The 23,370-nt window shown below is 46.0% G+C and overlaps 1 protein-coding gene across 1 annotated transcript in view; it reads left to right on the top strand.

Annotated features, from left to right (window-relative positions):
• Positions 1 to 23,370, top strand: part of SLC16A2 (solute carrier family 16 member 2) — a 466,864-nt gene that overhangs the window by 311,281 nt on the left and 132,213 nt on the right. The window contains exon 3 of the mRNA XM_085608252.1: positions 11,539 to 11,986. Coding sequence (XP_085464378.1) covers positions 11,539 to 11,986 — 448 coding nt within the window. The remainder of the gene's footprint in view (positions 1 to 11,538; positions 11,987 to 23,370) is intronic.

Below are 23,370 nucleotides of genomic sequence, written 5' to 3' on the forward strand. Positions count from 1 at the left end.
GGAGTGCCAATGGTAGCACATTCCAAGCCAGACCGGCTTTACGGACAAAAGAACTCCCGCCAAGCCTTTGACGCTTAAACCTAGGAATCTGCATCAGCAGCTGGTCAGAGGAACGAAGCTGTCTACTAGGTCTGTAGAAAACAAATCTCTTTTGAAGATAAGTAGGGCCTAAACCATACCGGGCCCGATGTACAATAGATAACATCTTAAATTTCAGCCGAGATTCAACTGGGAGCCAGTGCAAGCTATGTAAATGGCTCCGAACACTATGTGTGGAAGAAAGACCCAGAAGCAGTCTGGCTGCTGAGTTTTGGACCACTTGCAGCTTTTTTACCAGGTAACCTGGACTATCAACCAAAATAGCGTTGGCATAATCCAATCGAGATAAAATCAAGGCCCGGACCACAGTTTCCTTGGCACTGACAGGCAAAAGAGGGAGAAACTTCCTCAAAATTTTCAAAGTGCCGAAGCAGATTCCTACCAGTTTCTTCACTTGTGTTGAAAAAATCAGGTTTTCATCAAACCAGACACCCAGATTTTTTGCGGTGCCCTTACCCATAGGAGGTCGGGGAAAACCTGGAGGCCATAACCTTTCCCTAAAGTCCACTGGGAACGAGCCATACAAAAGCACTTCAGAGTTTTCTTCATTGCACTTCAATTGTGCACTCACCAGCCAGTGGAACACGGCAGACAAACAGTGCTGCGCTGCCTCAACCGAGTCGTCACCCTTCCTCCAAGAGAACAGGAGCTGAGTGTCATCTGCATAGGCCATCACCTTAGCCCCCAGTGACTCCACAAGATAAACCAGCGGAGTCACATAGATGTTAAAAAGAAGAGGGCTAAGTGATGACCCCTGCGGTACACCGGTTTTCAACTGCATAGGCGTGGAGGCACAAGGTGGAAGCCAGACCTGCTGCGACCTGTTTTCCAAAAAGGATCTAATCCAGCAAAGCACCGATCCCGAAACACCAATTACCTCTAGGAGATCAAGGAGTAAAGAGTGCGGTACTGTATCGAATGCCGCCGAGAGATCCAGCATAGCCAAGGCCGCTCTCCCGCCGGCATCCAAACACTCCCGGACCGCCTCAGTCAACTCCAGCAATGCTGTCTCCGTCCTATAAAAAGCACGGAAGCCAGATTGAGCTGGATGAAGCAAACCAGACACCTCTACATAGTTGGTGAGCTGAGACGTAACAACCTTCTTGCAAACTTTAGCCAAACTTGACAAGAGCGAGATAGGCCGATAGTTCTCAGGGAGCAGAGGGTCTAGAGAAGTCTTCTTGAGGAGGGGGAGGATCAGTGCCTGCTTCCATGACAATGGGACACAGGCCTCGCAAAGTGACACGTTAACCATATGGTTAACTTCAAAGTTAATAGAGTCTGCCACTTCTGACAGAAGCCTAGCTGCACATGGATCCTTAGGTGAGTAAGATTTAAGTGCCTTAAGAATTCTAAGGGTACAAGGCAGATCAACAGGTTTAAAAGCAGAAAAGATGGAAGTAATCTTTATCATCTGCTTCCCCAGCCAAGTGGGAGTAGAATTCTTGGACACAGTTGAAAAAGAGTCCTGAATGCTAACTATTTTGTCCCTGAAGAATTTTGCTAAGGTGTTACACCAAATAACCGATAAGGGTACCACCAGAGCCTGGGCACTAGGAGACACAAAACTCTTCACAATAGAAAATATTTCTTGGAATTATTGTTTGCACTATCAATACGATCGGAAAAATACCGGTCTTTGGCCAGTCCAATGGCCGCGTAATAAAGTTTTTGTTTAGCTCTGAGTGCAAGTTAGGCTATAGGGCAGTAGCCGCTGGAACGCCATGCTCTCTCCAATACCTTACAGGCGTGTTTCAAAATCCTCAGATCAGAAGTAAACCAAGGCTTAGAAGGGGACTCTCTCCTCAGATTAGGCTGACCTGGAGCAGAAAGAATGCCGACTGCGGCAGTAATCCAATCTGCAAATCTTGACACATCATCCTCAAGGTCCTCAGAAAAGGAAGGACGAGAGGCTGCCAAGCGGCTGCTCAGCTGCCCAGCATCCAGTTTCCTAAAGGTAGGCGGCCGATAGGCACAGCATGGATGGGGTGGGCGCATAATGTCCCAAGAAAAAAATATAGGGAAATGATCTGACCAAGCCACCGGGAGAGGCCTTTCAACTACAATAGGAAAGTTGGAGCAGATGGAATCCAAAATGTGCTCTCCTTGATGGGTCGGATATGTGACCCATTGAGAAAGTTGGGCTAGATGAAGCGAGTCCATAAAAGCAGTCGAATCGGCCGTGTCCATAGAGTCGAGATGGATATTAATGTCCCCGAGAAGCAAATAGTTCGAAAAACACAGTGCTCTATCTGCTAAAGCGTGCCCACATGATTCCAGAAATACATTAGCTATCCCCGGTGGACGATATAGAGTGCGTGCTTGATCACAATGGGGCGGCAGTAGTGTCATGAAAGTTATGTGCACATGTGTGATGACGCTGGCATGCATTAGATATCATCACCCTGTTTTGTGATGCTATTCAGCATAGCCATTTTGGTTTTCAACAAACAGAACTGGTAAACCCAATAGGTCTGCAGTAGCAAAGCCAAGCGCTGAGTCCTGATGACTTTGGTACTGCATGTTGTTCTTGTTATGTTATGTTTGTTATGTTATGTTATTAGCATTTGTATGACTTACATATTACCTGGGAAGGTGTCCTGACACCTTAAGAAGAGCCGCCAGGGCAGTGCAAGGGTGGCCTTTTGGAAGAGCCAGGTCCTCAGCTTCTTAAACCATGGCCGTTCGCATAAACAGAGCGGTGGTCCAAACAGAAGCCATTAACTGGATTCAGGAGAAGAGGGATCCATAGCCAATGCTATTTGCCTGAGAATATTTATACTAACATCTAAAAGAACAGCATCAATAAATAATAACACATACTAAAACCGGTAAATATTGCTATATTCATATTCAGTATAAATATTTTGGACCCTTAAGGACAGCCCTGCAAGGTTTGCGACCCTGGACACAGGTCTGCAAACCCAAAAGGAGGTACCAGTAAGGATCAAGAGCTTTTACTTGGAATCCACTGCCAAAAAAACCCTGACCCTGAAATGATGCAGCAAAATTTCCTTTTTTAAATTTCTCTTAGTCTCGCCTACCTACACATAAGCCACTGGGCCAGGAGATGCACGCCTTGTATCAGTTTTTGCTGCAGGATGATGGAACTAAACCAAACCCTAATCTGACTCTTAGAGTGTATGGGCCTAATTTTGGGACCCTCGGCCTGAAAAGGATGATGAGAACAAAAGGTTTTCTTTTTTAAATTAGGCCCAATGACAGTGACCAAACCTGGGTTCAGTGACTGTCCCAGGACTAATGGTCCGGATATTTCTAACTTTTAACCTCTTTCAAGCTCAACCGATACCATTTTCATTCAGCGGCATAACAAAACGTGTGGGGGCCCCCTGAAAGGTATGCTGAAGGGGCCCCTCACACCAGTAGGGGATGAGGGGGCTGCCTCCAGTATGAGTAAGCCGCAGGGGCTGTGGGGGCCTTTTTTTTGCCCCTGTCTTCATGCCATATTGGTGTCATTTTGTTCAGTGTGTTTTTCTGTAGTGGTGAGCAAAAAAGGAAGTTAAAATTGAAAATTTGTTTTTTTGACTTCATCTTTATTGTATAACCATATTGGAAATACATAGTTTGAGGATGTGTGTGTTTGTGTGTATGTATTATTACACAGTATCTAGTAATAGATAAGTAAGAGTTTCCATTGGAAGAGAATTTTTTGTTTTATTAAAATTTTGGCACTGCTTGACGAATGTGCATGAAACTTTTCAGAAACAAAGTTTATTCGCCTTAGTTCTTTCACGGATAGTCTGATTGGCTGTCTGCAACTATGAAGAAAATGTTGCAGCTGCCATTGCAGGACTCGGGGACTCAGTCCATGAGTCTTTAAAAAGCCCATAAGGGGGCACAGTAGTACCCCAAAGGTCATGTGGAGGGGTCCCAATGTAACCCCCCCACTCCTTAACCCCTTCAGTGCCCATGACGAGATAGTCTCGTCATGGAGCGCGGTTGCGCTGTGCCCATGACGAGACTATCTCGTCATGAACCCCGCCCGCTAATGAAAGGCCCGGCACAGGGCGGGGAAAGGGCGGGGCACTGAAGAGGTTAAGTTTAATTAACCAAATCATTTGAGGTGCTGGTACCACAGTATAAACTCCTGCTATCACGGTAACCAGCATGGCACTAACTGTGGTACCAAGGTAACACACTGGAAAAAAAAACTACAAGGGTCATAGACTAGATCCGGTGGCCAGTCTCCATTGTACAGGCTATAGTTTGTGTGCAGTGGGGATTTGTCGTCTGCAGTTGGCCAACCCTCTGCTGCACACTGCTGAAGGCTGTGCATATTAGGGGGATGGGTGCCTGTGGGGGTTTGAGTGGCCTGAGGCCAACCTCTGCTGCTCATGGCCAAATCCATGGAGCAGTTGGCCACGTGGGGTGGGGGGGGAGTTGTTGCAGGGCCAGGCCCAACCCACATGCTGCGCACAGTCCAAGGTCATGAACAGTAAGAGGTTGGACACTCACATGGAGGTTGGGTGCAGGGCCTGACTATAGGCCAGGTCCTATCGCCAGCTCACTGCTGAGCATGGCGAAAGGCGGTGCGCTGTTGGGCAGTTGGACGCCCAAAAGGAAGGTTGAACAGCCGTAGGGGTTGGGCTCCCACCAGGACTCACAGCCAACCTCCCGCTGTGAATGGCTGAAGCCAGTGAGAAGCAGGAGCATTGGGTGCAGGCTGATTGATGTGGCAGAGTGTGTAGTCAAGTTTGAATATAATTGAAATTCCGCCACAATTCAATGAAAAAAACCGAAGGTTCATGTAACATTGTAGTTAGGTAAGGTAATACGATTATAACTTATAATAAAATAACTAAAATCCATAGAAAAAAGCAAAGATTAAAGTGAGAGATATAGTTAGGTGTTGAAACGAGATAAGAACTAACATCTAAAGGCCAGAAAACCCTTTAAACCCTTTAAATTGACCAGTTATAGTTTAGTGAATAAACTATAATTTGTGGCCCTGCTACGCACTGCTTATTTCTTCATGTATTATATCACTCATGGCATGTTAAATGAGATCATTGATGACATCACTGATATTATCTCAAAAGACTTTAATGGCATCACTGATGACATCACTAACAGCATAGTAGTCATTTACAGCATAGAGTTAATGTGTGGACACTTGTGGGTGCATAGAATGGAAATGTCCCAAGCCCTTGGAGGCAAGTGTGGTTGTGCATGTCGAATGTTATATGGTGCACAGGTAACTTGTAATATGATGTGATATTGCAATTGAGGAGTTCTGGAGACATCACAAACCACAAGGCGAAGGCAGAGTAGTTTATAAATGTCAAAAGAACTTCTTGGTGGCAATATTGGTCCATATTACATATGATACCCGTTGTACATATTTTATATTGCATGTTTACTTTGGGGTAGTTAATTTTCTTCAAAGTGCAGCTAACAATAGGCACTGATTGAAGTTAGAATGTTTGCATTTTGTTTGTCTTACTTGAACAAAATGATTGTAGGAATCCGGCTCTTTATGTAGTTTATCAAACCGAGATATACTGTGCAAACAGTCCGGGACCGGGACAGTGGACAGGGCTTGCTCTAGCAATCCCTGTGTGCTCTTTTAGGGGGTAGTGTGGTCGAGCGTCCTTAGGCTTATCAGAGCGTAGTGTGAGACATCTGCAAATACATACAATAGTCAATAAATAACTCTCCCGACTCAATAAGGAGATCCACACCAGTTTATAACAATAACATGTATATTTATATATGTTTAGGCACCAGAATCAAGACGATCAGGTAAAACATTTTCTAGAGAAATACTTTTGCATTTAAGCAGTCGACACTTAGTGCATTTGTCAGAGGCTGCAATGTATCCTATGGAAGAAAAAAGGGTACGGCATAAGAGCTCTTGGCAGCAACTTACAAGACCAACCTTCTGGACTTGTGAGGTGTATGGGGAAGGGTCCAAGGTAGCACCAGCAGATCACCTCCAGCAGCACGAGGGCAGCCGGGTGCAGTGGTGACAAACAGCATTGGGTGCCCAATGCAAGTCAATGGAGGTCGGTCTTCTCCAACAGATGCTGCAGTATCTGACTGGAAGGCCAGTCAGGCTGCAACAACAAGAAGGTTTAGGTCTTGCGTCACTAGGGGACATGGAGACACCAGTGGTCCTCTTCTCCTCCGGCCAGAACGGCCAAGTGGAGAGGGTCTTTGATGTGTTGGGTTTTTCTCGTCCAGGAGCACTTGCCATTGAGGGTGGGCCTGCACACTAAGGCTGCAGGTGGCTTCGGAGAGTTCACGAGGGTGAAACCATAGTGGACTCTGTTTCTGGAGGCTGGGGACCACTGTGTCACCGTTGGCTCACTTTGTTTCGGGTGAAGGGGTGGGTTGCGGCATCAGGTTTTTTGCGGGTCTGAAGTCTCACAGTTTGGTCTTTGGTACCTGCAAGATGCAGGGGAACAGTTGCGCTGGGCTGGTGCAGAGTCAGTTAATTCTTCTGCAATTCTTGCTTTAGTGGCTTGTTGGCCTTTCCTCTTCTTTTGGTCAGCAGGAACTTAGCCTCTGCTGCCAGGGGCTCCTCTAAATACTGACTTTTGGGTGTTATGGGAGTGTAGGATAGTAGCCAATGGGCTATGTACCCTTAGGGGTCACTACACCGCCTATATGACCACTTCCTGGATGAGATAGTCATAGTCATAACCCTGTCCCAGAAATCCTGATTTCTTCATAACCAAGATGGCTAACTTTGAAAAGTTGTCTCTACTTCAAGTAGCTCTCCATAGGTGTGGCACTACTCTGATGGTTGACACGCCTGTCTGACCAGCTGAGTTTCCCACCTATACAGGTGCCAAGTTGCTCTAGTCAAAAGGGGTCAGCTTCTTCTCCAGGGAGAGAAACAGATTTGCATAGTTAAAGTGGTAGGCCCTATTGAAGCTCCCCTGCCTTGGAATGCTACACTGCAGGTCATCCTGTGGGAGGAGCTGTACCATACCCCCTGCCTGAGCAGACTTGGTTTATGGCCCCTGGAGAGCAAAGGACCTCACCCTTGGGGATCAGAAGCTCATCTCTGGTGGCAGGCTGGTTAGAACCAGTCAGTCAGCATATCAGTGGCTGGTTTTCAGGGGGTACTTCTAAGGTGCCCTCTGTGTGCATTTATTCATTAGCGTAACGAAAGTTGAGGGGCCCCCCTGTAAGGTACATTGAGGGGCCCCCGCTCCGGATTTAACCTGGAGCTCTCAGGCTTGAGTACTGTGCTGAGGGGGCCCCCGGCAGCTCCGGCCCCCCCGCACTGCGGGGAATGCGGGGGCCTGTGTTACACCACTGCATGTATTACTCAATCCGACCCTGGCCTCAGTGGGGTCTATTAATATGAGATGTTTGATACCAAAAATCCCTATTTTCAGTAGAGCCATCATGTAGCTGGGTAACTCATTTCTACCATTGTCTAGCACATTCTTGTAAAATGACTTCCCAGCACAGGGGCATATCCGCTTGTGCAGTTATGCCGTCACATGAAGTGTAGGCTGGAAGGAATGCTATAGGGGTGACCTATACTTAATGGAGTGTTGGTGGGCGTGCTATAGGGGTGACCTATACTTAATGGAGTGTTGGTGGGCGGGGCACGCAGGCTGTGTGCTATGTTGTGTTTTCACTTTTGTCTACATCTAGACACGCAGCCCGCAGTGGCAGTTTGCATGAGCTCAGTGCAGGGGCCCTTAGTGTGGCACATTTCGTGCTGCCCCCCCTAGGGACCCACTTTTGTACCTCAGGCCCTAGGTACCGGAGGTACCATTTACTAGGGACTTTCAAGGGGTACCAAAGGTATTGCCAATTGGGGGAAACAGTTGTACAGTATTCGGAAAGAGATCTGGCCTCGGGGACCTGGATAGCAGGGACCCAGTGCACTTCCATTAGAAATCACATCAAATACCAGGCAAAAGGTGGGGGGGGGAACCATGTCAAATAGAGGACTTTCCTACAGTGATGATAAGACAATGGGGGTCAGTGTATTTTTGCGATTCTGTGGTAGCATGTATACCACATACTTATAGATTTACCATATATGTCACAAAATGTTCCACATATTTGAAGAATCTACAGATTTCACTAAATAGTTGCTTCAAGCTCAAATGGATCAAAATATTACTTCCAGGCAATGTGCCGCATAATTCGCATTTTTTCTGAATAAATTAGATAATTAGATAATATCTTACCATAATGTGTTCCTAAATGCCACTTAATCCCAGAGCTTTGGTTATATTAAAGCTCTCCAGATTGGTTTGGTGCAGTCATTATGAAGATGAAATACGTATTTCTTTTGCAAATGGGAAATACTTTCCATATTTCATGGTTCCCGGTGATATATATGGGTGTTTTTCCACTGCATGCTGTGCAATAAAAACACCAAAACATGTTGTATATGTAAAATAGCTATGAAGTAGTATATACCTATCAGCCTTTGTATTTCTCCATATGAGTATGAGTAAAACACGATAAAGTTTAAATGTGAAAGACTGATTTTCTCATACTTCTTTCAAACATCCTACTCTCATCTCCATCATTTAACAGCACAATATTAACACATAATCCATTGGCTTAATTTCTTCTATCTCTAAGTCAAATGTTTGATCCTGTGATATTAGTTAGCAGTTAAATCTGTATTCAATATTAGCCTTTTGTTATAATTCCATTCATCAGTCATGGCATATATGGAAAATATTTTCATGATGTGGGTTTGAATTTCATATATAGAACAGACTCATAATAAAATATGCTGATTGCACAATTTCTTAATGCATAGGTGTTTGACCATATATGAGTTGTTTCTGCTACTTTTACTAATAAACTACTGGACATCATATCAAAATAAAGAAACCAAAGTCTGTGCAGAGTGATGCCAAAAATAATGTCAATAGTAAAGTGATATGCAGTTTAGTGTCACCAGGCATGTCATCATGCACGTAATTTGTGATGACAATTATCATATCATGTATAAGGTCATAAGCAAGTCTATTTTCGATGCAGGTTATAGTTTTCATGGTGAGGGAGTGAGTTATGGTATGTTTGAGGAATTAACCCTTGTTCAACCCTCAAGTAGCTTGGCACAGGGCAGCCAGACTTAACTTAGAGGCAATGTGTAAAGTATTTATGCAACAATTCAAACAGCAATAAGGTAAAAAAACACCACACAAAAAGGATCCCATACCAAGTTAAGAAATAAGACAAGTGTTTAATAAATAAAACAAGACCAAAACAACCCAAATCCAATCAGTAGAACCGGAGTATGCAATTTTAAAGACTTTAGTGACAATAGCACGAAAAGCACAAAGTGCCAACTGTGGTTATCTGGTCACGCTGGATCAGGACAAAGTTACAAGTTCAGGCCGAGTGCAATGGAAGGTGGGCCAGCTACAAGGACCCAGTTAGGCCCCCTGAACAGACCACATTAAATCCATGTGCGTGGTCTGCACAGTGTTACTTTGCGAGACTTCACTTCATCCGGCATTGGTTCTGATGTAGATGTGCAGCACAATTTGCAGGGCTTTGCAAGGGTTTGCATCAGTTACGGGGAGCAGTGCAGCATAGCTTGGTGGGGCATTGCGTCGTTCAGCGACGATTCCGATGAGGCTGGCAGCTGTGCAGCGAGGCTTGCGGGACCATGCGTCAGTTCCAATGGGGACCACATCTGGGCAGACAGAAGCTCCTTCAGGCACACTTCCAAGGGTCTAGGACTGGGGTGGTGCCACTTGGGAGAGTAGGACTCACAGATGGAAGAGTCCAGATGCTGGGTTCAAGGTTGTTGGAAGTCTGTTGTGTCCCTCAGGATTCTGATCAGTAGGCCATCCAACTAGCCCTTGGAGTCATTCTGGGGTCCTGGGATCAGAGTTGCAGGTCTTGTCCTTCTCACCCAGGCAAGGGGGCAGTGGCATCAGGTCAGCACAGCAGGGTAACAGTCTTCCAGAGCAATAGTCCTTCGGAGCAGCAGCCCAGCAGACTGGCAGTCCTTTCAGCAGCACAGCAGTCCTTCTCCCTGGCAGAGAATTGACAGGTCCAGAGGTGTCCTGAAGAAGTGGTGTCTGAGGACCAATGTTAATACCTGGTGCCCTTCCTCTGGAAAGTGGGAGAAGCGTCTAGAATTCCCTTTGAACTCCTCAGGCATTTTCCTTGTCCTGGCTTCTGACTAACTACAGGGTGTATTCAGCTATTTGTGTGGAGGCATAACACAGCCTATTCAAGTGTAAGTATGGCTGTGCCCATCTCCTCCCTCCCATCCTGCTAGTGATGGCCCATCCAGGGACACCTGAGTTCCTATTGTGTGTGGCTGTCTAGGAGGAATACACAGTGCTCAACTGTCAGCTACACCCAGTCATGTGACCCAGAGACAGACTGCAGGCACTAAATGGCCACGGGAGGAAAAGGCCAACTTTTTAAAAGTAGCATTTTCAAAATTGTAATTTAAACTCCGACTACACCATAATTTAGGATTTTTCATTACAATTCCAAAGACACCAACCATGAACTAGTTACCTGCTCCCATTTATAAATTACAGCTTATCAAATTTAATACGGTTACTCCAATGTTATCCTGTGGGAGAGGCAGTTCTTGCAGTAGTGATAAATGAATGTAAACGTTTTTTACTACCAGGACATGTAAAAGGACATGTAAAACTTAACAGTACATGTCCTACTTTTTAAATATATTGAATCCTGCCCCCGGCTATCCAGGGCCTACCCTAGAGGTGACTTACATGTATCAAAAAGGAAGGATTGGGCCTGGCACAAGCTTTATTTTGCCAGGTCGAAATGGCAGTTTTAAAACTGCATACAGAGGTTGCAATGGCAGGCATGAAACGCTTAAAGTACTACTTAAGTGGGTGGCTTACTCAGTGCTGCAGTCCCACTAGAAGCATTTAATTTACAGACCCTAGGCACTGGTAGTGCCACCTTACTGGGGCCTTACAAGTAAATGTAATATGTCAATTGGATACAAGCTAATCATACCATGGTTTAAGCATAGAGCACAAGCAGATTAGCACTGGTCAGCAGTGGTAAAGTGTGCAGAGTCCCAAGGCCAGGAAAAAAAAACAAAGTCAACCACACAAGAGGTCTGAAGGAATATAGTTTGGGGAAAACCATACGAAGGATGCCAGCTCTAACATTATGTATCGAGTACTGAGAATGGTACTTGCTGGCAACTTGTAGGGGATTTTCGGTTTTGTTGTGGAACTATAACATCCTTTTAACAGTGTCTTCTCAGTAATTATAAATACATACACAAGCACGCACACATACACACACACACACACACACACACACGTATGTGAATATTGCAATATTCATTTTAAAGGATGGTGAAGTGGAAGAAGTAAGGGGATGTGCAGAGGTTAGGGTTGTGTACCTGTTTAAGCTGTCACACATTCCTTGATATCTATCTTTAAGTGATGCTTACTCTTGAACCCTTTGTTTCTGCAGGTCTCTTGAGGTCAGATACTTCACCTACGGGATACTCTTTGGATGCGGAAGTTCCTTTGCCTTCCAGCCTTCGCTGGTTATCCTTGGACACTACTTTAGGCGACGCCTGGGCTTGGTGAATGGCATAGTGGCAGGCGGGAGCTGCCTGTTCACCATGACCCTCCCTTTTCTCATGAAGACCATTGGAAAAGCCATCGGCCTTTCACACACCTTCCAGGTGCTGAGTGCCTTCATGTTCATTCAGGTTCTGCTGTCCCTCACCTTCAAACCCATCATGCCTCGCTCACATGGTCATGGCGGAGACAAGGAGAAAGGGACCAAAAGGGGGTGCCTTGCCGCCTTGCGGAACTACTTTAACCCGAGAGTGTTCCGCATGAAGACATATCGGGTTTGGGCATTTGGAATAGCTACGGTGGTCCTAGGATACTTCGTACCTTACATCCACCTGGTAAGAACACTCTGTGTTTGCTTTTTTCTTTTGTTTGGCTATGTATGTATTTTGACCAATCAACACATTGTGAAAAAAAATATTCATATACATGAATGTACTGCCTTTTTTACAATAACGCTATATATGTCATTTCAATTATAAACTGATGGTAAAACATTTTGTTTTGCACAATAAACATTTTACTTAATACTAAGCCAGGAACTATCAAGCACTACAAAACTTACATGTAACACCCTTGAGATTTGCAGTTAGTCCTTTTGTTCTGGAAGCTGCACAGCAGCAGCATCAGTGAGACCTGTGTGTTTGACACAGTGTTACTGGTTTCATTAAGGATGAGTATGTTTTCATAGCGCAGGCCTGGTCATGTTTTCTCTATCAGTGTGGTTAACTGGGCATTTTGGGCCTGAGGTACAAAAGGGTTTCCCCATTCTATGTTTATGGAACAATTTGCTGGTATATGTTGAACTTTGTTTTGTGTTCTATTTAAGATTCGGTGACGAGTGCTTATTGTATGGAAGCTGCAGAGAGTTTGTGATCACATCATAGAGTGTAGGGACTAGAGAGGGGTGAGTGTGTTTAATTGAATTGGAGGAAAAGGTGTTTTAACTAGGAGAGTGGGAGGGCAGGGGCTGCTAATCACCAGGTTTCCAAACATGCAATATGTAACCTCCAGAGTAGCTCTTATATACCGTGGGTGGGTTCCCAAACTCATAGCTTGTTTTGCTGAGGCCAAACCCTCACTAAAGTATGGCACTAGTTTCGAGCGGTTGACACAATTCCCCTTGGAAGTACAAGTGAACCACCAGGATACTGTTTGACTGGCACTGGAGTACGGTTGTACCGGACACTGACCAGACACCAGCATATCATGCCTCAAACACTGCCTGCACATCATCCACACCTGTATGCCCAGCACTCACCTGAAGCTCAACTCAACCAAGACATCATTCCTGTTCTTTGCTAAGGACAGGAGTCAAGAAACAGTGCAAATCTGGCTCAGTGACATGAACCTTGATGGCTTCAAGCCTCGTCTTTCAAGTCACTTGGATTAACCCTGGACACCACCCTCACTTTCAAGGAGCACATTGCCAAAAACATAAAGTCAGCTGGTATTAGCCCTCTTTACTTCTAAAGAAAGTCAAGCCATTTCTTGCAGAAAGGGACTTTAGAACTGCTATTCAAATCCACATACTTCCACATCTGGATGATGGTATGCCCTTCCCTATGCCCCCTAGACTCCACACTGGCACCCCCTAAGGGAATCCGACATGCTGCAACATGTTTCATCCAGGCCCCTTAAGAAATATGATCCCATCACCCCCATCCTGGTGGAACTCCATTGGTCCCCTTGCTGGCCAGCACCATCTTCAACACCATCATCTACAAAGACATCATGACCACCACCCCAGTATATTGAAGACAAGCTCGCAATCTCTGGTGGTTCTCACACAACCCCAGCCATACTGCAAGTCACTGAAAAGTTCAGTAACTTTCCTCTCAGGTCGAGTGCCTTTGTGAGGCTGCAAAACTCAGAGCCAATTTGTAGCATTCTCATTACATACTGTTGGGGTGCTTTATTCCTTATAATACTCAGTTTCCATGGGTGTGCTGTGATGGCACACTTGTCTGTTCTGTCGTATCATGGGTAAACCGTACATGTCTAATGCATGTTGTCACACATTTTTAGTGGTATCATTAGATTTACTATTTAATACCAGAATCAAGACACCAGCAGGTTCTCTCGATACCAGGCGTTATTCCTATTAAAACTAGAGCCTTCTGACAGCAAAATGATAAACATTTTATTAACATGCTTTGTATTGGTGAATATGGAGCGTCACGGTATGAAACTGGTCCTGTTTCAAGATGGTCCCTAAAGACCTATGTAGAAATGCACAGTTACCTGCTTTTGAGCCTCACTGATTTAATAAAAATGCCCCTCACTTCTGTTCTAAAGTAAAATGCTGGCGGCAGCTGTGTGGTTCATTGTATCATGTCCAGTAGAGTGCCATTGGCCTCTTCCTCTCTGCCGTGCCTGGAATCCTGCCAGTCATGTCTCTCTGTACCCTGGCTGCATTCCTCGGAGGGGGGCTGTCTCTTTCTCTGTTCTCAATATCCAAACATACTCTATTAGGCCTCCCAGCTGCGAGTCTTTTTAGGTCTCGCCTACCTAACGCAGCGCATGCGCTGCTTCGCCTTGGCGAGACTCTATTGTCCTCAGTTTGGTGCGCGAAGGGAGACAAACCATGTGAGCACCCGGACAGGCGATGTGCGCGCGCATGGCGTCTCCTCATACGCTCCCACAGCGCGCTTGATATACCTTTCAGTACATGTGTGCGCCCGCATTGCGGCTCATCACACGCTCACACGCTCCCATCCTGCGCGCACATGCTTGATTTGCCTTTTAGTTACCCTCCACGCCCCAACCCCCCACTTGTTTTCTTTTGATCGGTAACATTAGTGCATCCGATCTTGTAACTGGACGCCGATGCTGGCTCTACCAGGTACCCCTGCTGCCTTCTGTGTCCCAAAGACATCACTGATGTGCACTAATGAGCACAAAAACAGGCGCATTGTAAAGCCTGGGAAGGGGCTGTTTTTGTGTTCGAGGGAAGCTTCCATCATAACCCTGCCCTGGAAGATAGAGTCTGAGAGATGTCTTCGGGTTCAGCCTCGTGCCATGTCTGTTGTTGGCCTGTCCTTCTGACGTTTTTAGCAGCCTGATGTCTCATTTGTTTACACCCAGTGAACTGCTGTCAAACAACAATATTTTCAGTTTATGCACAAAGCAAGATCGGTCTTCAATTTTCCAAAGACGCAAAAACAGTATGGCACAACAAACTTCACAGTGCAGTAAATCTGAAATCGACGATCCATATTCACAGTGTACACAAATGTGTCAGGCACCAACATTCTCAGTGCACACAGAGAGCCAAATAGACATAAATGTTGAAAGTGCACATTGGGACGATATCAAATACCTGTATCCTGGACAAAAAATGAAGAGTGTCTCGCACAGATATGCATCCTGGGCACACAGGACAGGGTATAAGACAGAAATGTGCTCAGGGAGAACAGAAGCTGACAATGTCCCGAGTGTGCAATATCAGAAGCTAATATTCACGGAGCATGCGGTGGATAAGAACAAACACAATAACCTGTCTGCAGATACTTTATTTGTAAACTGAGTTGAGATTCGAATTACTGGATATTTTAAAGGGCTAAAGCAACTCTTATGTAACAACCCAAAGTTTGAAATGCAAAGAAAAATAAAAAAAAGAACCTGGCCACACTCCTCAAAAATAGTTTCATGCCAACTAGAAAACAAAACATCACAGTGACATCATTCATTGGAACCAAACACAAGCCACCATCGAAAACACAACAACACAAACAGCACGAGAATAGAATCGAGAATCAACTCATTTTAGCAGGGAACAACAAATAAAGCAATTGTACAGGGGACACTATTTATAACTGGAGAGCAGGCAGGGTGCAAGCCATTCATGTGCAGAGAAATGTGCAGAGTACCGGTCATTACCTGCGAATGCATGGATAGGCCTGGCTTATTAATGAATGCCTTGTCAGTTACTGGTGAGTTTAGGCACTCAATATGTAGTCATAAATGCTCTCTGCCGCTCACCCTCAGTGCCAGGATACCCTTGGGCGGGGTGGGGGGGGGGGCAGTAGCTCTCTACAAATATACTGATTGATTGATAGACTTAACGCATAGAACAATGCATTTGTGAGAGTTTGAGAAATTGGCATTGTAAATGACAATGCCTTTTATTTATATGTTTTGAAAACCTGCAGGTGGTGTGTAAATACTCACTTTGTACTTATAGTCATTGCTTACAAGAAGCAAGGTTGGCAGTAACTGCGCCTCTTTTACTGACAGCCTTACTTCTCGTGAGCAAGGACTATAAGTACAAAGTGCGTGTTTACGCATTGCCCTGCAGGTTTTCTGAACAAATAAATAAAAGGCATTATCATTTCCAATGTCGATAGCTCAAACTCTCGCAAATGCGAGACCTATTGCATTGCAAATGCTTGTTTCGTTTATGAAATGAAGCGGGTTGCCCGGCTCTAGCGACTGCACCTGTGCTTCTGGCATGCGTTCAGTTTCTGTTCTGGAGTAGTGTGTCTCATTGTAGTAGGGCGGTTGTGACATCACTGGTCACCTGCTGAAAATTACTGCAGATGGCTAGGTGCAGTTTTGCAGTCCAGCAGCAGCCCAGCTGCTGGGGTCCAGGGCCATGGGCATCGCTTCACCAAAATGTCCGGGGTCGTGTAAGTGACATTATGCTCTGTTTTAAATCCCACTGACATCACAACATTGACATCTTGTCCCGCGCTCTGTGTTGCCGACAGCCTGACTGAAGGGCAAGAGGTGTAAACTGATGAAAGTAAACATGGCTACTGAAGCCCAGCTTACTTCCTGTTCCTTCCTGTGCCTGCTTGTGGGACTCCTGAGGGCACGTGCTGCAATAACTGCCGTCCGTAACATGTGCTACCCATGGCTGCAACTGATTGGTGTCTTCTGCAGGGGTTCAAGAGTATTGGTGGTAATAAAGGTGTGAGTTAAAGCTCTAACTGAAACATATCAGCATCAATTCATCAATATCAATAAGGGACGAATCAAACGAATTTTGCAGAATGGCCATATTACATCGAGATTTGAAACATGGTGCAAATTGATTTTGGGCTATACACGCTTTTGTTGCAACAAGGAATGGAAAATAAAACAATTTTTCCTGCATTAATTTGGAATGTATCCTAACATTTGTATAGCATGGGGCGGAGCCAAGATGGCGACTGGGATGGACGCCGAGTGAGTTAGCTCCATGCCTTGCCTGACATTATCCTGCCAGGGCCTCACCATTAAACTCAGTGCCCATTGCCATCGCACAATATCCAAAGCTCTGTCTTCCCGGTCTAGGGGTCTGGCGGCTTCCTTCGGACATGCCCGAGCTGCGCCGTGCTGGGGCTGCGGCCAGTTCTGGATGACCAAATAGGCAAAGTGGGCACTGGCCTATGGGCCCCTCTTCTTTTAGGGGCCTGTGACAAGGGATCAAAATAATATTGATTTGGTCTTGTACGAAAATTACAATCAAGCTTTCTTAAATATTGATTCCAAAAGATAGAAAAAAATTAATCAACTCAAAGAAACAAAATCTTTACATTAAAGACTCTAAAAAAGAAAATACTGCATTAATGTAATGTACCCATTAACAACTTAAAGTACATAAACCAGAGACATCAGATTCACATAACAGTTTGTCTCTTAAATGCTCATCTTCTGGCAGCTGTCAGTTTGTAAAAACATCCGGTGCATTGGTTATTAGGATACAATTTGCGAGGGGGAGCCCTGAAATTCCAACTGCCTAGGGGCCTACACAGGGTTTAATCTGGCACTGGCTGCGGCCTGCGGCTGAAGACTGGGGACTGGGCAGCTACGCCCATGCTGCTCTCCAACTGTGTGTGACCACCACCCCCCCCCCCCCCTCCCCCTGTTGTACAGACTCCTGTTGTGGGTAAGCCCAGAGACGTTCGAACCACCAGGCCTCGCCCGCATCAGCCATCCACCCTGCCCAAAGACAAGGGACCACTTGGGTGAGGAATACCACCCTGGCGGACTGAGCCGCCTCCCCCCACGTTGCTCAGCGCATGCATCGTATGACATCTCTCAACCTCTACTGCAGTGGTCCCCTCCGGCTCCTCTGCCACACTGGAGTCAGGCGGCCCAAGCAATTAGGCGAGTTGACCCTGCTCCCCTCCTGGCTGCCATCACTGGGACACAGACACAGCAGCCCACTGCTAGGGTGAAGCAGGGGCGCGTCACCTATCGTTTTCACCCCCCCACCTCGAGCTGACTTCTGAATGGCAGCTACAGCCACATGTACTTTCCAAACTAACTGCTGGAAGAGGGTCTTGGCTGCTGCAGAGAGCAGGAGTAACTGTGTGTGGGGGACCCTCATGTCATCATGTTGGACACCTGCCAGGCACCTGCCAAGAACGTATATTGCCTTATTCGCTCCCCTCCACCTTTATGGACTCATTTTTCCTTGGATCATAGTCAAGCGCTTGAATGCTATGCAGCTCCCTCAAGTATAGAGATTGTGGAAGGGCCAGATCGTGCCCACCTTACAATCGGCTTATGCCAGGGGTTGGCCACATGGGTGGCTCCTGCACTATTGCTGGTGATAACTCATGAGCAGGTTGACCCAGAGGGAATATATGTGGTGGTTGAGGGGTGGCTGGAAGGGGCACCAACTACCCTGGTCATCATATATGTGCCAAATAGTAACAAGTCGGACTTCCTGACAGATCTCCTACCCACCTTACTCCAGGACCTGATAGTGTTTCACATATAGGGGTGGAGATTTTAACACCGTTAATGACACCACATTGTACAGCTCCTTCCCCCCACTGCAGAGAACTGCTGCAATGAGGACAGCATGGGGTTTCCGAGCCTGGCTAGATAAAGGTCACATGCATGATATTTTGCATTCCATGCATCTAGCTGCAAGAGAATATTCGTTCTTCTCCCCAGTTCATAAACATCATACCAGAAGCAACCTTTTTTATGCAACATTGATATGCTCCCTTGTGCCTCCAGCACCGAATACCTTGGCCGCATACTGTCTGATCCAACCCTTTAAAACGAATGCTACAGTGGGGTAGGCTCAACACCACATTACCTACTTGGAGGCTGTATACACCAGCTCTACAGGAAGGGGTATTCTGCAAAACCAGAGGCTCGCACATAGCTGACTATTTCACAGAGAATTAAGGAACTGCCATGGACAGAGAGGTGGAATGGGATGCCTTCAAAGCACTAGGAACTGCTCATCCTCCTTACACTAATCTCCTTTGGGAGCCTGTGAGCAGGACCTCATAAACTCGGCTCCTTGTCCCTCCTTTGTTTATAAAATTTAGTGCGGCGGCTCAGCCATGGGACTCCTGCTCTACCAAGCTAAAACTAGGAACTGCTCATCCTCCTTACACATGCCTTCAAAGCAGCCATATGGGCCTCAGTATCAAAACATCATATAGCATAAAGTTAGCCCTCAGTATCAAAACATCATGTAGCATAAAGTTAGCTTTTCGGACACGAATTCTGGAATTGGAGCACACCATTCAAAAGGCCGAAGTGCGCAACGATGGTGACATTACACACCTCAAACACAATGCAGTGGTGGGTAGACTGGGAAATCTGGACTATGCGGAGTACATCACCAGACAACATGCAGAAAGAGATCAAGCAGGGCAGGGCAGGTAAGGTATTGGCATGGTTATTGTGCTCTGAATCCCCTAGATCCGAGGTGACCGCTGTTTGGTACCGGTCCACAGCGTCGCCTGGTCCTCACAGCTGCAGCGACAAGGTAACCGTCATGACTCCTGCATCTTCTGTTATCAGTGGTCATTGGTCGTCCGTGCCTCCTGGTCACTTCAGAGTGGCATAGATTCTCTCCCCTCAGCTTGCAGGTTCTCCTCTTCAGGAATTCATCCTTGGATTCCACCGAACTATTTCACCTTCTTCTCCAGCTGCATTTTTTCTGAAGTCCTCCATTGTGGTCTATGGCGGTTTCAGAAGTCGCTTCGCACCTATGCACCCAGCTTCCCTGTTGTAGGTATTCTGGTTCCTGGGGTATCCAAGAGTGGAGTGACTCTCCAACCTTCCATGGGGTTTCTTCAGGGTCCACTGGGAAGGGTCCTTCTTCTTGAAAACTGCAACCACAACTTTTCTATTGACTTGCATTGAGTATGCGGCTGTGTTTCCACTCTGCACACAGCCTCTGTGGAGTTCCTAGGGACTTACCTCCGGAGGTTCCTTGAGTCCCCAGCTCTTCTGAGTCTTCTGGTCCAAGTCTCAACTTCGGTCACAGTAAGCATTCCACTTCTTTAGTATATGGTTTGGTCTCCAGCTGGAGACCACTGAGTATTTGTGCTTACTTACCTGTTTACATTTGAAGTATTGTGTGTATTTTGTTGCTATCTCCGGGTAGGAGATATACCAATGTGTTAGTGAGTGTGTATAATAAATATACTCATTGTTATAACTACACTATGTGGTTCTTTTTCATTTAATCTACACTATATGAGTAGTTCTGGTAAAACAAGCTGCTTAACACTCCTTCTGGACTAAGCCTGAAGGCTGCTCACACAGCTACCACTTTTGGAGCATTTAAAGGTTATCAAAGACCACTAAAATCACCATAAGGGTTGTCTGGATTAGTGCAAGGTACTTCACTTAAATAAGTGTGCACCATATACTAATCCAGCCTCCTACAACAAACATACAGCCCTGTTCCCCACGGCTTTGTCCCTCAATATAGAGAAGGCTTTTGACACCTTGAGATGGCCTTACCTAACTGCAGTGCTAGAGAAAATGGGTCCCAACCCTGGCATTTGATGGTGGATAAGCCTAATATATACCACTTCAGTGGCTATGGTCTGCACAGGTGGTCAAATATCTGCTGCATTCGGCATCCAGAGGGGCACCAGGCAGGAATTCCTACTGTCACCAATGTATTCCCCATAGCGATTGAGCCTCTTGCGAGCTTGGTGCGATTGATGGGACCACGATTGGGGATACTGATGAGGCTATTTCTCTGTATGCGGGCGATGCACTGGTGCATCTCCACGACTCCCACAGAACACTTCCACAGCTGATGGATACGACTGAAGATTTCCACAGGGTTTCTTGGATAATACTGATCTGGACTAAGTCTTGTCTGTTCACCTTGCACCTCTTCACCCAACCAGAACGCAAGGCACTACCTTCATTGGCTCTGGGTTGGCAGTGTGATACATTTTGGTACCTGGGGATTAATATTCCACTCTGAGGATGACCTAGCACAAGGAAACCTGGGGAAGGTGCTGACCAGCACACACAACTCTCTGGTATTCTGGGATCATTGCCCCTCTCTCCCATGAATAGAATAGTGGTAGCCAAAATGCTAGTCCTGCGTAGGCTACTGTATCATTTTTCAGCACAGCCTGTCTAGCTGCCTAAATGCTTGTTTCATGACCTGAACTCTTTATAACAGCTTTGGACAGCAACAGTCTCTCTTCTGACAGAGATTATGGGGAGGATACTACGCCCTGACAACCTACAATGTATACTAGGAGTTCTTGTACGCACACACAAAAACAAATATGCAGTGAAATTTATCGACTTCGCTTTTGTGCTCATCAAGAGGTGCCTTGCGACGGCCTAGAAGTCACCAATTACCCCGACATACTGTGACCAACTTTACCTAGCTGCTTTCCTTTCGCTATTGCCCCCATCTTGAACAGCTCTCCTTTGCTTTGTAGCTCCGTTTGTGCTTTATAACTCCTCCACTCTTAGATACATATATTCTATACGGGCAATGTACTCACAACCCTTAATCAGACAGAGATTGTGTCTCCTCAAGCCCCTTCTGTTAGCCGCTGGCAAGCACACAAGCCACATCAAGCTAAGAGTTTACTACTTGGCTACAGAAGGCAGGTTCAGTAACGGTTTAGAGGAGAGGAAATATTGTTTGGAAGGCGACCAGGAACAACACACTGTGATCTGATTTACAGTCCAGGGATATTGACTCGCACAGCCAGCTCAGGCTGTGAGTCGCTTGAACGACAGTAACCACTGTAGGTGGGAGGAGGCAAGGCTCCTACGTCACAGATGTAGCCCACTAGCGCAAACATCTGTTGGTTTTTCTTCTTAGAAACATTTGCTGAAATTCTAGAAGGTGTCGCTTCTCTTGGGCGCAGACCTTTTCTGTAGTGCAAGCCAGCAAGCAGGAGATGGTGTCGACGGAAAGTCGCACAAGCAAATCTGAGACTGAGCCTATGGACACATCATGGGCTTCATAGTGAGGTCATTACAGCTGTGCATCCAGGATGACTGAGCCTCTCATGACAAGGATTCAAAGGTCAGTCTGTTGAATACGCAACATGTGGGCGCAAGAGTGAGAGGGAGTCAGCTGGATATAATGGGAATGCTCCTGCATTCCCCAGAGCCAGACGAATCTCACGTGGTCACTCCCACCATTGGTCAAAGCTCGTGCTGAACTTCAGACGGTAATTCGATCTCCAGCTCCACATCAAGAAAGACCACGGTTTACAGAACACAATTCAAGCTGCACCTTTTGTTTAGAGGAAAAAATGCATCATCTAAATCAGTATTGTCCATGAGCACCAAAGCCATGATTTAGGATTTCCACATGAGATACATGTATAGGCAATGCATGTAAAAGGGACTCCCTGACATAGGTCATGGATAGCCTGAAAATCCTTCATGGCTCTTTCTTGTACATGAAGATAGACAATTGGCAGGTCTCCCATAGGTTAGACCAGCACCTCTTGCAGCGACAGGCATTGTACGATGTTGGAAAGATGGCTCAGTGCATTAAAGCTCCGCACTAACATATCTGTGAACTTAAGGTCAATCTTTTGAAACCCTGAAAATACCAACACAGCCTTTCATTCTTACAAGGTTGGTAAATTGGGTACTATAAGAAATTGGGTTACTTGTTGAGGGGGGTGAAACCCTACTCAAGCAGCAACCGCAATCCTTGTCAGAGTGAAGTCACCAGCATCCCAACCTGTGCTGAATGGTAGCTTGGCACAAAAGCAGTCAGGATTAACTTAAAGGCAACATGTGAAGTATTTATGTAGTACTTCAGACTGTAAAAAACTTGAAAACACAACACAATAAATTCCCACACTAATTTAGAAAAGTAGAGTACATTTGAATAAATAAAGACAAGAAGGACACAAATCCAATCAGTAGAGCTTGGAGATATGCAATTTTTAAGATTTAAGTGAAAATAGCTTTAAAAAAGCACAAATCGGCAATTCTGAATATCTGGTCGCGCTAGACCTGGACAAAAGCATTGTGAAAAGTTGCTGAATCCTGCATCGAGAATGCATTGTGCAGCCAAGGCGATGTGACGTCTTGGTCGAAGATGCGTCATGCAGCGTTGGTTCCGAGAAGCTGTGAGGCTGTGATGCGAGGTCCTGCATCATCAGGAGGCTGTCGACAAGGGGGCTTGCGATGCAAAGCCCTGCCTCTAAGATGCATCCTACACCTGCTGGTTTTGAAGAAGCTGCGAGGCTTGAGATGTAGAGTCCTGCATCATCGTCGAGGTAGCCATCGATAACAGGCATCAGATGCAAGAGCCTGTGTTGGAATGTGTCGTGCAGTGGCTGGTTCTGATGAGGCTGTGAGGGTGATGGGAAATCCTTGAGCCTGGAAAGTAAACGCAGCACAGGTGATGGATCAGTTCTGCTTGGGGTTTTGCCATGCAGGAGAAGAAATGCCTTGGTTCTGCTGAAATGCCTTGGTTCTGCTGAAATGCCTTGGTTCTGCTGAAATGCCTTGGTTCTGCTGA

The sequence above is a fragment of the Triturus cristatus genome, chromosome 5_2, assembly GCF_964204655.1.
Source record: "Triturus cristatus chromosome 5_2, aTriCri1.1, whole genome shotgun sequence".
Taxonomy (NCBI): Eukaryota; Metazoa; Chordata; class Amphibia; order Caudata; family Salamandridae; genus Triturus; species Triturus cristatus.